This window comes from Micropterus salmoides, unplaced genomic scaffold, assembly GCF_014851395.1.
Source record: "Micropterus salmoides isolate LMB-PRFRI ecotype aquatic unplaced genomic scaffold, ASM1485139v1 Ms_hic_scaffold_11, whole genome shotgun sequence".
Taxonomy (NCBI): Eukaryota; Metazoa; Chordata; class Actinopteri; order Centrarchiformes; family Centrarchidae; genus Micropterus; species Micropterus salmoides.
Window position 1 is genome coordinate 31,302,319 of NW_024040152.1, and position 13,861 is coordinate 31,316,179.

At 41.0% G+C, this 13,861-nt stretch overlaps 1 protein-coding gene across 1 annotated transcript in view; it reads right to left on the reverse strand.

Moving 5' to 3' along the window:
* tgfbr2b (transforming growth factor beta receptor 2b) overlaps nucleotides 1–13,861 on the reverse strand; it is a 39,837-nt gene that overhangs the window by 16,561 nt on the left and 9,415 nt on the right. The window contains exons 2-3 of the mRNA XM_038712273.1: nucleotides 11,058–11,202; nucleotides 10,750–10,940 (exon numbers count right to left, since the gene is read on the reverse strand). Coding sequence (XP_038568201.1) covers nucleotides 10,750–10,940; nucleotides 11,058–11,202 — 336 coding nt within the window. The remainder of the gene's footprint in view (nucleotides 1–10,749; nucleotides 10,941–11,057; nucleotides 11,203–13,861) is intronic.

Sequence of the window (13,861 nt, forward strand, 5' to 3'; positions counted from 1 at the left end):
TGGCAGGCTGGAGGAGCTCGGACCAAGGACTGACCAGTGAAGAAGTCGCACAATCCTGCATCTGTTTTGTATTCAGATATTCCCACATAGCCTATGTATTGCTAATAAGTCTTTAATTTGGTTTATTTGACATTGCAAAAATGAGAAGAAAGAATAACACAGTAAAGTCTACAACTTATTTCCATTGTGGTCCTTGACAAAAAAAGACAACACACATGCAGTTGAAGATGAAGATAATGTTATGAAGATATAAACACAATATCTATAAACGTCTAATTAGCATTAATAAGCTAACTTTGTTGGCTTTTGCATTGTCAGTTAAAATGCTGTCGTGTTTTTAAGCTAGCTAGCTTCACAGTTAGCTTGAATTGTCAGTTTTGGGGGAGATAGAGCAGAACACATGCAAAAAAAGAAACATTTACTTTATTTGTGACTGGGAGCTTCCGGTCCATTAGAAATAATGGTAAAATGAGGCTACTTCTCAGCTGATTTATTACCTCAGTAAACACTTTCATAATGAGCTTACGGTCTCAGTCGCTAGTTTCAAGTCTTCAGTACAACATGATGTTCATGTAGCCTAGAGTAATTCGTACCCACGGCACTGTGTAAATTTAACCAGCGCCGTTGAAAAAGCTTATTAGGAGTTGGCTGTTCACTTTCTCTGGTGAGTACATTTAGTTTTAAGACTGTTGTTCGCTAGACAAAGTTATCAGCCCTGTTAAAATGACAGTTAACATGAATTACAGATACACCTAGCTAAGCAAGCTAGCTAGCTCCACACACGGCCTCCACCGTCTCGTCCAAATATGGTCATGTCCGGTGCCTATCGGCCAAACTCGAGCCTTCAAAACGGCAGTCCACAAACCAGCGGGTGACGTCACGATGACGACGCCCGCTTCTTATATACAGTCTATGGCGTTGATGCAACAACATGGTTGGACGCAGCTTCATTTGCAATGGCACCAAGAAGTCGCAAAGACTGAACTACTGTGTGAAATAAAAATTAAATACTATCTCTGTCACAATAATACTTACTACAATAATAACCTTTATTATAATAGTATTATAACCGTGTGCTGTGATAGGTGTAGATATTTTGAACTACTGTGCTCAAAGCAACAAATTGTCATAGGATTAAATGGCATCATTAACTTCCGTAGATCTGATTTGCATCTTTTAAACTCTTTCTCTTTAAAGACGTGACTGCCTTGAATCCATCATGTATTGGCTGTGTGATCATGCAAGGTAAAATAATCCAGAGTAGGATAAACAATATCTTCATTTTGTGGTTGTGTAGCGTGTGTGCGTTTGTGAAAGAGAGAGCTAAAGAGAGCGAGACTGATTGTAAAGCAGTAAGAGTGAAATTGCTCTGGGCAAAGCTGTGGAAGCAATAAATCAAAAACACTAAACACAAACACACGCAGAGATTTTTAGATTTGACACAACTTCAAACGCCTGGTAGTAAAATGGGTTTGCGAAATAAGACTGCCAGACACTCAGACACTTCTTCTCAAATTCCATGTGTCTGTACATGTGTGTATGCTTTAAGGGTTTTAAGATTGCCTGGAGGTTTTTGCGGTTTTAGGTCTATTTCCTTGCTGTCGTTCTGCCATGATTAGTGTGTGCCAGTGTGTGTATTTGAGGCCGAAACACAGCCAATCAGATGGTGCCAAGGCAAACTGGTAATAGGACGCCCTTTCCAATCAGAATGCCAGAGTTTCCTCATGCAGTGTTCAATGAGATTTGACACATCATTGGGACTAATAGAGGGATCTTCGCCTCCGGCTTGCAATTACACACACCATGGGTGAGTGTGTGTGTTGGGATTTCAAACACTGCCATCTCTGACTCATGCTCTTTGCTCTAACCAGTTGCTAATTACTCGGGTCCTCACAGTGTTTGGTGAATAACAAAATTGGAGTGAGTTGGATATTAAAGACAAACTACTTTCCACGGAAAATGACAGAGCCAGACATGATTTCATGTTCTAAACAGGTGATGGGTGGATAGATGGAACCAATTATAAACACCGAGGAGGTTAAAGCACACTTCCAAAAGGCCTTCACTGTGCCAGTTTGTGTTCTGTGCCGGCGAGACTCTTCTAATGAGGCTTTAAATGTCATTATTCATGGTGACTTGATCAAACATTTCCATTCAAAGCCGGCGGTTCATTTATGATGTGATTTATTATCAATTACTTGGTCACAAACTGTCATATAACAGCCTCATTAACTAAAGCGCATCTCATTTGCATGCTTTAGATTCTGTCTCTTTAAAGATGTGACTGCCTTGAATCCATCCTGTATTGGCTGTGTGATCATGCAAGGTAAAAATATCCACAGTAGGATTAATAATCTCCTGCCATCATGGATAAATTAAAGTCGGAGATCCTTCAGCTTTAGATTGTTGCATATTCTGATTAGTGTTGTAAATTCTCCTTGCATCTTTGAAATTGTAATGACCCACTGTTTTTCCCTTCCCTGCGGTGCACCTGGCGTCAACCAACTGTAACATTGGCATGAAGATGTTAATGTCTAACAGGTGAAGGATGATGTCATGTCTAGCAGTTGATGGCTTTACGGTGATATGAAAATAGAAGCTATTTGCTGATAAGACGCTGCTACAGTAGCTGTACGACTGACCTTGTGGCCGTTTGATTTCTCATAAAGTCAATCATGAAATGCATTAAAAGTAATTTTCAGCTTTTAAGATACAAGGATAACCCCTTAACCCGCTTTTAAGAAACCTGGATAACGCTACCTGGGGTACTCTGATAGAAACCAGAATACTGTAGCATGTAAACAGCCATATTTCTGAACTTTCTGTGTTGGTACAGAACACAGTGACTGTGATAGTGTGAATTCAAGACACACTGCACATGGATGCTGAGAGACCTGGATACTATTAGAATCATGTAGGAATAGCCAGATTTCTCATGTTCCACGTAAACATCAGATCAAAACTAGGATAAGGCTCAAAACCGGGATAGTAATGTGCATGTAAACGCACTGAATGAATAAAGCAGCTAAAGAACCAGATCTTTTTCATGGCTCACTGACTAAAAGTGAATATCACACTCACTATGTACTTGATATGGTAACAGCACTACCTTTACATCTAAGACTGCTTAGTAAACACGGCTCATGTGTTTCCAGCTCTCATGTTGCTGTTTCTATTTTTCTACTTCCTCATCTCATCTCAAATCTCTCTGTCCCGGTCACCATTCTGTCTTTTTACTTCACACTGCCCTTCTTTTCCTCCTTTTTATGCATCTTAGAGTGGTCCTGCTTGAGTCATTTCTCTATAAAGCAGTCTGCTGTGTGACTGAATGACTGATGTACTCAGTGTCGGCTAGCCAAGATTCCACAGTTAAGGAGGAACTGTAAAAAATGAGAATAAAAAAACTGATCTTGGAACATGCACATAGCCACATTTTCCTTTATCGCTCCATATTCGTCTTCTTCTGCTCTTCCTCTTTGCCGGCTGCATCGAGAAGTCATTATAAAGCATTTTCCCCTTTTCTTATTTTTATCACTTATTTTTATTTATTATAAAAAAACAGCCCCCCACCCCCCCCACACACACCAAAATCCCCACTTCATGTCATGAGGAAGATTTCATTCATCACAAAGGATGCCAAAATAACCCATATAATGACTTGGAGGAGATCAGGCGACATCTGCGCAAAAATACAGACTGTACGAGTAAAAGAATCCATGTCAGAAATGAATTAGTTCTACTTTCCTCTCATTCCTCACATAGCGTGCCTCCAAGCATGTAAAACTGACTTTCACAAGAGCACAGCTGTAAATACAGCACTAAAACAAATAGCATGTTACTATGACAAGGCAGTATTTACTATCAATGCCTCCCCTCCCACTGAAAGTAGTTCACAAGCTCCAAAACACATGTGTAACTGACACTGGCTGAAAGGCGGCGTTAGTCTGCTCCAAATCATCTTCACAGGATCGTAATTAGAAACAAACGCTGTGTCCAGACGGCTCAATGATTGGGAAAAGTGCAGGAAATCAAAATGAAAATGCATCAATTTAAAACGTTACTGTCCACAATGAAATGCCAAATTAAAAAAAAACTATAATACATAGAAAGGGTACATACCTACATTAAGGACACACAGTCTTCAAAATAGTTTATTGTAATAATAAAAAAATCTTTAGTATATTTATAGAATACTTTATTATAATTTGCACATGGGTCCAATCTACATCAAAAAACACACATATTACAGACAATTGTGCTGAACACTACCTTGTCATATTGGCAGTTTCCTCTGTATCAGAGCAGATCCAGACCAGCATTCATTAAGGCCTGAGCACGATCTGTATGAATACCCTATTGAAATGCAAGGAATTATTCTTTCTTTTTTCTGCCATACCCTAAATCTTGTGTAACAATCATCATTTGATTTAAATGACATTTTCATGGTGTGGTCCACACTTGATGTACAGGAACATAACTGCTTGCTGCTTTAATGTGGAGTTGTGTTTCTGGCCACCTTACCAATGTATGTCTACTATTCAATCTCCTTTTAGCTCCAGAGGAAAATATTGGGCTCTTTAGCTGCTAGGAGCATTATAATGTTCACTCTGTTTGTCTGCTGGTTGGTGCTGGTGGATTTATGAGAGATTTTTAAATGACAGCTGCCTGCTGCCACTGGAAACGCGGTTGATAAGAGTTCAGTGTTTAGAGCTATAAAACCAAAACAATGAACTGCAGAGTTAACCTGGGAGAATCTTTTGTGGGCTCATCACTGCAACACCTTTAACAGTGCACATAGTCTTTACAGCTTTAAATCTCAACATTTTGTAACATCTACCATCTAATGCCAAATCACACGCAGCACTGCATGATGGTAAAGCAAGAAAGCAGCAAACCAAGACAGTTTAAAACAATATGCACTTTTCATCTCAAAACTGGACACAGCTGTACAGTGACAATCTCCCTATCTCATTAACTTCTGGCCAGCTTCCACTGAGCTGTCAATCAAGACCAGCAAGCCTTGTTAGTGTTTGCCGCTGTGGGATCACAATGTTCACTCTCATGGTGACATTTGTAGCAAATGTTTGGGTGCACAGACACACTCTCACACTCTCTCACACACACACACATACACACCCACACGAGAATCGTATGACTCTCAAGACAAAAACCACATGCACAACACTATTACAGGCAGGTCATAGGAATGTTATGCTGGGGTAGAACAATGTGAGGCATTTGTAGAGGAATAAGCCATAGCAGTGGTCCAATAAACAAACAAGAACTTCCTGCTGCATGTGTCCTCAATGGGAGGAAGGAACCACAACCCCTACCCTTAGGGCTGTGCGTGTGTGTGTGTGTGTGAGTGTGTGTGTGAGTGTGTGTTTCAGTAAGAGATACAGACTGACAAACACAAAGATAGATTATGATTTACAGAAACTACTGTACACATCCATGATAAAGCAACTGAACATGTTAAATTTAGTGAAGTGAAGTGCTCGGGTTTCCCTATTATAATAGGTCTTTATGTACCTGTATGTTATCATCCAGCGTTGTCTCTCATGCTTATTGACAGGATCAGAGTGCAGCGTCAGCTACAGAGCAACTCTGGAGCAAGGTTATTATAGTTACTGAAAACTAATGAAATAACCAAAGCTAGATGTGAAAGGTGACCCTGCACGGATATGCGGGTATAGAAGATGAGAGTTAATTGTGCGTTGCTTTGTTCGGAATGCAGGTAGTGAGTTACTGCCTTTGTGGTTTTCTTTTCGTCATTTGTTCTGTTCTGCTCTTATGGCCTGGCTTGGTGCTCACCCTTGTGTGAGATGTACATGCCATAGTAGGCTATATTGATCCCCCTTGAGCCCCCTTGCTCTGGGTTAACGTGTCGTCTGGCCATATTTACTGCTGTATGAAATATTCTTATATGTAAGAAATATTTTTGGATTAATAAAGGTTTATATTTTAATATAACTGCTTATCAGTTATACTTGCCTTCAGGCCATTGGGGACCTGTTGTCTGTGGCTTGAGGGGGGGCACCATGGCAGCAAAAAAGACTAATATAAACTAAACTATAACTAAGCATTTTCAAAAAATAAAAACTAAACTAGCAAACCCACTTTAAAAGCTAGTAAAACTAAACTGAAATTGAAAACAAAATGTCAAAACAAAATACAAATAAAAAATAACGCTCTGGAGTTTCATTTAAGGTTTGAACAGAAGAGGAGTACCCACTCACTTACAAAATCAGAGTTCCAGCTCGTTAACTAAATGTGTGCAGTGAATGGAAAACTGCCGACCAACATGGCCGTGCATATTTACATTCTAGCTAATTTACTGCCCACATAATCACTGTTTATTGGTGAAGTCATGCTTTGAGGTGCTCAATTTGCAACACAAATTTACCAAATAATTGTAGCACAGATTCTTTGAAATGTGGTGCGTTTGGTGGCTGTGAGCCTCAGACATCACCACAGGCAAGTCAGGAAAGCAAGGGAGGATCACAAATTCAAGAACATGCCAATTATAAAGGGCGGAATAGGGAGCAAGGGTGCCACTTTTGATGCATCAGTGTTTTAGCTAATGCATGTAGTTTTCTCTTAAAGTTAGTAATGACGAGCTTTTTTACTTTGAACACGTTTTGGTGAATTGTATGAATTTCAAAGCTGAAAGGTCGGTTCATCCAGATGACAAATCACAGTTACCTCCATTGGTATGTAGGCATGATAATTTATTATATCTTTATTATATTCGACATTATAGTAGGTTTTGTCTGTCCGGGATTTGAGGTATACAAAATACAACGGAGGTGACTGGGGGTGTCATTTGTCAAATTACACTTAAAATGTTCAAAACCCACGTTTTCATAGGGACTCTTCTGGAGAAAATATTTCTAATAAATATTATTCACATTCACAAAATTGTGTGAGTTCTGTACACACTACTGCTGATTTTTTGATATTAGAAATGTTCATTATTTTGAGCACCATAAATAGAATTCCATTTACCTCCATTGTAGTACAATGTAACTGACCAAGGAGCCCAGATTCATTACTTTATTGTTTTCTGTATTGTCTCCACATTTACATTTTACTTACTTATTTAGCTGACGCCTTTATCCAAAGCGACTTGCGATTGCTATAGGTATATGTCAGAGGTTGCACGCCTCTGGAGCTATTAGGGGTTAAGTGTCTTGCTCAGGGACACATTGGTGGGTGTGTTGCAGTGGGAGTCGAACCTGGGTTTCCCTACACCAACGGGCATGTGTCTTTCATTCCATTGTTTCGGTCAGGAAAGGAGATTATTTATTTAGTGTTGTCCTAACCAATCTGTGTGACATATACCATCCCACGGACGTCATTCGCAGTCCACACAGAAGCTGAAGAAGAGCAGTTACTTTTTCATGACGATTAAAGTAATAAGTTGATTCAAGACTGGTTACTTTGTACTTAATAAAGTGGCCACTGAGTGTATATTACTGGTTGGTTTCTAGGTCTTCTACCTATAATAAAGATGCTATGTGCAGTCTGCTGTGTGCATTGTACTTGATGGAATATTGGAAGCAACACTACAGACATACAAGGCACAGAATGTAGGAGATGGATGGAATGGGGCCCACCTGTAATTTTTTAGCCTGGGGTCCCTGAAGAATTTAATCCATCCATGACTATAGCATGGTGGCAGGGAGCTGATAGTGAGAGAGATATCTGAAAAACCATGGCTAATAAAACTCACAAACTGTCTGCATGACTCAATGCACTTAGTCACTTGTTTCAACACTTGGCCAGCCTTCAGCCTCCCACACTATTTGCAGTAAACAGTACATGTGCAGAAGATAAAAGTGACAGTTTGTTCAGTGGGGCGGGAAGAAGAGGAATCCACTCTGCTTTAATAATAGCAGCAGACTGAGTCTACCTCACTGTCCTGCACTACAGAGGTGTTCAGTGTCTGTGGGGCCTGTGCACCATGTGCTGGAGATGTTTCTGATTTGAGTTAAACACAGACAGGAAACCATATGTCTGAGCTCTCCAGTGTGGCTGGTCTACAGAACCACACACACGCACACACCTACGCACACAGACTCACCTACACTCACACACACACTCACACACACACACACTCTGGAAGGCTTAGACAGACGCATTTTTTCTTCTCAACACTGTGAGAGGCAGCACCCAAACAACTAGCGCAGAACGCGCACAGCTGCTCGTCTGTGACCACACTGAGGATTCCCCAATGATGTTTGCGTGTGATGCAAACACATGTTTCCACTTCCTGTTTGCGATGACAGTGCACTCTCCACAAGACAGTGGCGACCATAATGAGACCTTTTTTTAAAAAACCCACCCACAACTTCTGAAACACATGTGAACAGCTTCACATGCCAAAATACACACAGAGTTTCCTTCCCTGTGGTTGGAGAGAAAGTAACTCAAAGAAGCAGGAGGGGGCGAGAAGATGACAATTAAGATGAATAATGATTTACATGTTTACACATTTACAGCTGAAATATGAAGAAGGAGTGGAGATGTATCATTCCGAAGCAAATGCTGGCAGTTTCTGATAAACTATACAGCTGTCTGAACAGATAACCTGTTGACTTTATGGTTGGTTGAACAGACGTGCACTTTTGTGCAACTTTGAAGCTTAGTTGAAAGTTGATGTGGTTACCATTCATATGTCTGTTTTCTTCCTGTGTAGGCAGTCACATCCGATATATTCAGAGTCAGCCACGCTGTTGCACCGGGTGACATATTCCTTCAGTACTACAGAGAGGGTAGTACTGAGTAAGACTAACACATTGTTGGTTTGTTTTTTTCATGGAATATGTGGGAGATAAGAAAAATATTAAAGTTACAGTCAAAGATTTTTATTTAAATAAATGTTTGTTAAGTCACTATCACAGAATGAGATAACACGATGAGCCTATGGCACCTCGACGAAGTAAGCAACTCCTTTTACTGTGTCCTGCTGTTTGCAGACTCATGCCACGTCAGAGATGTTAATTAGGGGAGACATGCCACTTCTCAATACATCCTCAATACAACTCTATAGGGAAAACCCCCAAAACCCCAACGCCAAAGATGGCCGGATGTCCCGCCCTTCCTGCTAGAAAGCCAATCATGTGAGTCCACTGACGTAAAGGGCCTACTACGCAAGCGCAGTAGAAATATAAGCGGTTGGGAAAAACGCTTTTTAAACCTTATTTTGAGGCAATGTCGTCAATTTCTTCCAGTGATTTTTATCAGATTTTATTGGTGATTCTAGTCATGTCATTTTTATGTAAAAGTGCAGTTCTGGCTCTTATAGGCATGACTTGCCTATAAGGACTTTGGCCATGTGCAGCATAAACTCAGATCATGGTTGCTCATGGACCAACACGTTCTCATCTCAGTGCGTCATTACCGACACTTTCAGACAGCATGACGAAGTGTAATTATTTTACGCTAAAGGTACCCTTCAGCGTCCATATGAAACACGTCGCAGCAACACAAAGGAGGCTAACCCTACCTGCTAGCATGGCCATGATGAAGTGCACAGCTGTAGGGTTAGCCGGTCGACATGCATAAAGTCAGTGAGGTTTAGGCACTAACATTTCTGATGGTTATGGTAAGAGTAGGGGGCTTCGGGGGGCTGTCAACACCTTTAAGACAAATGTAGCTAGCTAGCTTGCTAGCGCACTTCCGGTCTGTACGAGACACCCCAAAGCGTCTCATACAGGCGCTAACGGGAGCACCGGAGCGTCTCACAGTGTCAAATAGCTCCGCTTTTTCACTTTTTCTGAAAGCGTCAGTATTGGGCTCCATAGACTGATGGAAAAGGGCCATTCACTCTTTATTGAAAATAATTCTATGAGCTGTATTAATAAACCACATTTACTGTTACCACCAGTAAGTAGGTCACCAAATCAACCAGGACCGAAAACTTAATGATTTAAGGTAGAATGACTAGGATTTTCTTAAAAAAACAAAAAAAACAATGTATAGACTTACAACAACATTCCCTCTCAGTCAACACTTATGACCCATTACAAGTGTATCTGCAGAGGCCCTGCCCCTTTCCTGTATTTTCCTATTTTCTTCTTATTTTGCTGTGTTCAGGACATTTCTGGGCGACAGCCTTTGGGCAGTGGGTGTGTGAACCCCGTCCAAACAGCCAACAGCACACAGGGTGTGAGGTCAGGAAGTAGCAGATTACATCGTCTTTCTCTTCCCTGCTGTCTGTCTGTGCCATGAATGTATAAAGAGCTGCAGGTGTGTGTGTGTGTTTGACCGAGGACGGGGCATAAAGCATGACCAGTGGCTGTTTATTTGTGCTTTAGAACGTAACTGCTCTGTCAAAAAATTTGAAAATATGGTACAATTTCTCTGTTTCAGTCATTTGTTTTCTGTAATGCTGCTCCCTCTTGCCATGCACCCTCTAGCTCGCTCGGCCACCGCTTCTCTCTCTCTTTCTCTTGCACACTCGTTGAGCCCTGGGCAAACTTTGAACGGTGTGTTTACAAACAGCAACCGACAAATTCTACCTAAGTAATGCCAGCCTTATCCTTTAAAGCAACCTCAGCTTTGGCCACCTCGAGTTAGCAAACAACGACATATTTACACATTCAGCAGAGCAGGCAACATCAGCAACATTAACATGAGTTGAGTTTCTGACCACCTGATGACTAATAATAACATGTATTATAATTAATTTTGTTCTGTTTTCTGCTTTAACTTCATTAAAAGGTGTTAATTTCATTTACTCACTGGGAGAGAATAACAGTTGGTCATTACACTCCTCGTGAGTACACGAGCAGAAGTGAGCCATCCCACTCGTTGTGTTCTTCTCCTTCATCACACAGGTGGAGCTGTTGTAGTTATCCAGCATAATGCCATACAGTGGCTTGGACGGGTCGTGACAGAGAGTTTCGATGGAGAAGCCCGTCTCATTCTTCCTCCTAAGAGACAGGCAGACAGACAGAGTCGAGATGTAATGAAATGAATCGATACATTAAGAGCTGTCTAGTAAATCACATCTGAGAGATGAAGGCAGTTTTCTTCTTTCAGGTACCTACCAGATAGCAACACAGACCTCTGTGCTCTCGATACAGATGGATGTGATGGAGCAGTTGGACATGCAGGTCCCTGTACCGCTACAGGAGGAAGGCTCCAGATCACAGAACTTACAAAGCTGACTCATGGGGAAAAAAGGCGGCATACCTGCAGAACACACACAAAAGTATCCATCAGGTTGGCTTCATGTTTCAGGCAAGTACTGTTATCGGTTATATAACAGAAAACACAGCAATTTTTCATGCCAATTCTCAAAATCCTTGCTCTGGCTTAACGCAAAAGAACATCAATTGGTTAATGAATAAATTATGCAACAAATAGTAATTCCACACATCATAAACATGCTTTTGGTGACCTGGTGACACTGTCACACCAGCTGTATCACTGCAAGTATCTCATAACTGTGAAATTTACTGACTATATTCATGCATCCAAGGATATAGGTTTTTCCTTTCAAACTTCATAATTTCAGCCCCACTATTTGAAGTTTAAGTTCAGTCAAGAATGGGAGACGTTCTGTTTCATAAACCGTCCTATCTGTCCACAACCTATCTTGTTCATCTCAATGTATCTGCCCCACCTGCTGCAGTCCGTGTCAGGTTTGTCATTTATTCACATGAGCAGAGTCACACCGCCAAATTGATATTGTGTTGAAATAAAACTTGACTGGAGTGTTCTTACTAAAGTGTTACATTGTCGTTATTTTGTTTCTGTCCAACACTTTCATTTTGCGTTGACCATTGCAGCCTCTGGCACTTTTTACACTTTACATTATTAAAATTGCTTAAAATTCATTGGACGGCTGAAAACAAAGAGCTGCAGTTTAAGTTTTGACTAATTAATTGTTCTTTTGACCATTTGTTTTTACAAGCTGTAAACACAACACTGACATATCAACACCTTGTAAAGTTGATATGGGCCCAAGTGTTAGCAAACAGTTGCCTAATAACACATTGAGCCGCAATCAACATTAGCATTCATTTGGAGTCGTGTTTCTAGCCACCTGATGAATGTAATTCAAATATTCTCTCTCCTTTTGGCTGTTAAATGCTCCACTAATGATCACCTCCCTTTTCTGTCTACTGTTTTGTGCCGGGCCGGTATAAGTGGGATTATCAGAAACTTTTCTGGAAAAAAATCTGCCTGCTGTTGCTGGAAATTAGGTTGATTAGGTGTGGCAGCAATCAATGCACAGCGCATAATCAGGCACAAATATATGAGGAGAGAGCATGCACAGAGGCATTACCATTTTTACAGTGACTATATTCTAATTCACGTCCAAGTCTCAAGCCTTCAGCCCTGGTATGCAAGTTATACAGAACGCTGCTAATTGGTTGCAGTTTTCAACAAATTAGTAGAATTCCTGCTGCAAACAGGGACACATCTAACTAGGTCTGATGATGCTGTACACTACAAACTGTACAACACGCAGTGGGGTTGGAACCTCAGGAAAGCATCAGCTGCCTGAATTTAACAAGGTCAGGACCACAGACAACTGGCAACACAGATAAGCGGGGCAACACCTCCACTGTGTGCCCTTATCAACCAGGTCATATATGCTGTAATTATGGAGCCTCAGAAAACTGTTGATCCAAGCAAAAATAGGCCATGACCACACTAAACCATCAACACAACCACAGCTGAATCAGAAGGCAGCCTGGGCCAAGTTACAGCAATTCCTTAGATCAAACCACTTTAGATACATTACCCCAAACATCACAGAATCTTTTAAAATGCCTCCAAAAATGCTTTTTTCCATTCATGCATCAAAGACAGGAAGTGTAGTGTTTACTGATCTTTTGCAAATGCTGTGGATTTTCTTGAAGTAAGAGACTGGACATGTCTGTGAAATGTGAAGTCAAACCCATCAAACAAATGAGTCACAAGGTCTCCAAAAAAAAAAAAACAACCTACATGACTAACATGGCTAATCATAAACTTCTGCACAGACTTGGTAGAGATGATGACTCTGCATGTCCTTGTTTTTCATTTACTGGATGTTCTTTTTATGTTTAACAGGTTATAGCTGAAATATGTAGTTATAATCCTCAAGCCTCATTTAAAGGAATAATCTTTCCTGAGGTACGGTTACATTGTTTGATATCATCACCCTGGCTGGCTGGAAGGTATTGCATGTGGTGCCTGGGCTGGCGGTGTAATCAGTACAATCGTATCCCTGTCATTCTCCTAAGCATGACGTGAGCTGCTTTCGCCTCTCTGATCTCCCTCTGGTCTGTGACCTGTTCAGACCTGCCTCTCTGACTCCAAGATTGCTGGCCTTGGACAGGCTTTGTAAGAAACTAAATCACATTTTTTTCATCTAGAAAAGGTCTCCATGTGGCTTTTGTGTTCAAAAAGGCTTACTTACAGGGTGGGATAGAAGCTCTGTGTATAGTGTGCAGGTGTTGTGGTGCAGCAGGGTGGCTTTAGAGTTCAAGAAACCTTCCTTCAGCTGGGAGGTCTGAGTCTAAGCCTCCGTGTCGCCAAGCATCTGCCCTGGTTCGGCTTCATTGAGAAAGACACTGAATTCCTTCCAGCTCTGTACAACTTACATACGCTTTTCATACACTTGAAATGAACAGCAGTGAAGGTTTTGGTACGAGTCCTTACGATGCCTGGGCTAGCAGCTGCTCCACACACTTCTTTAGCTAAAAGCAGTACTTCATTGAGAGTTTGTTTCTTTTGTATTTCTGAAAAAGTGAAATGTGTTCCTGGGCTAGCATCCAAAAACTACAAGTCCCATTAGATTTTACCAGTACACTGCACTCCTGCGGTTTTTGTATTATACATCATTGTAACTGTTTCT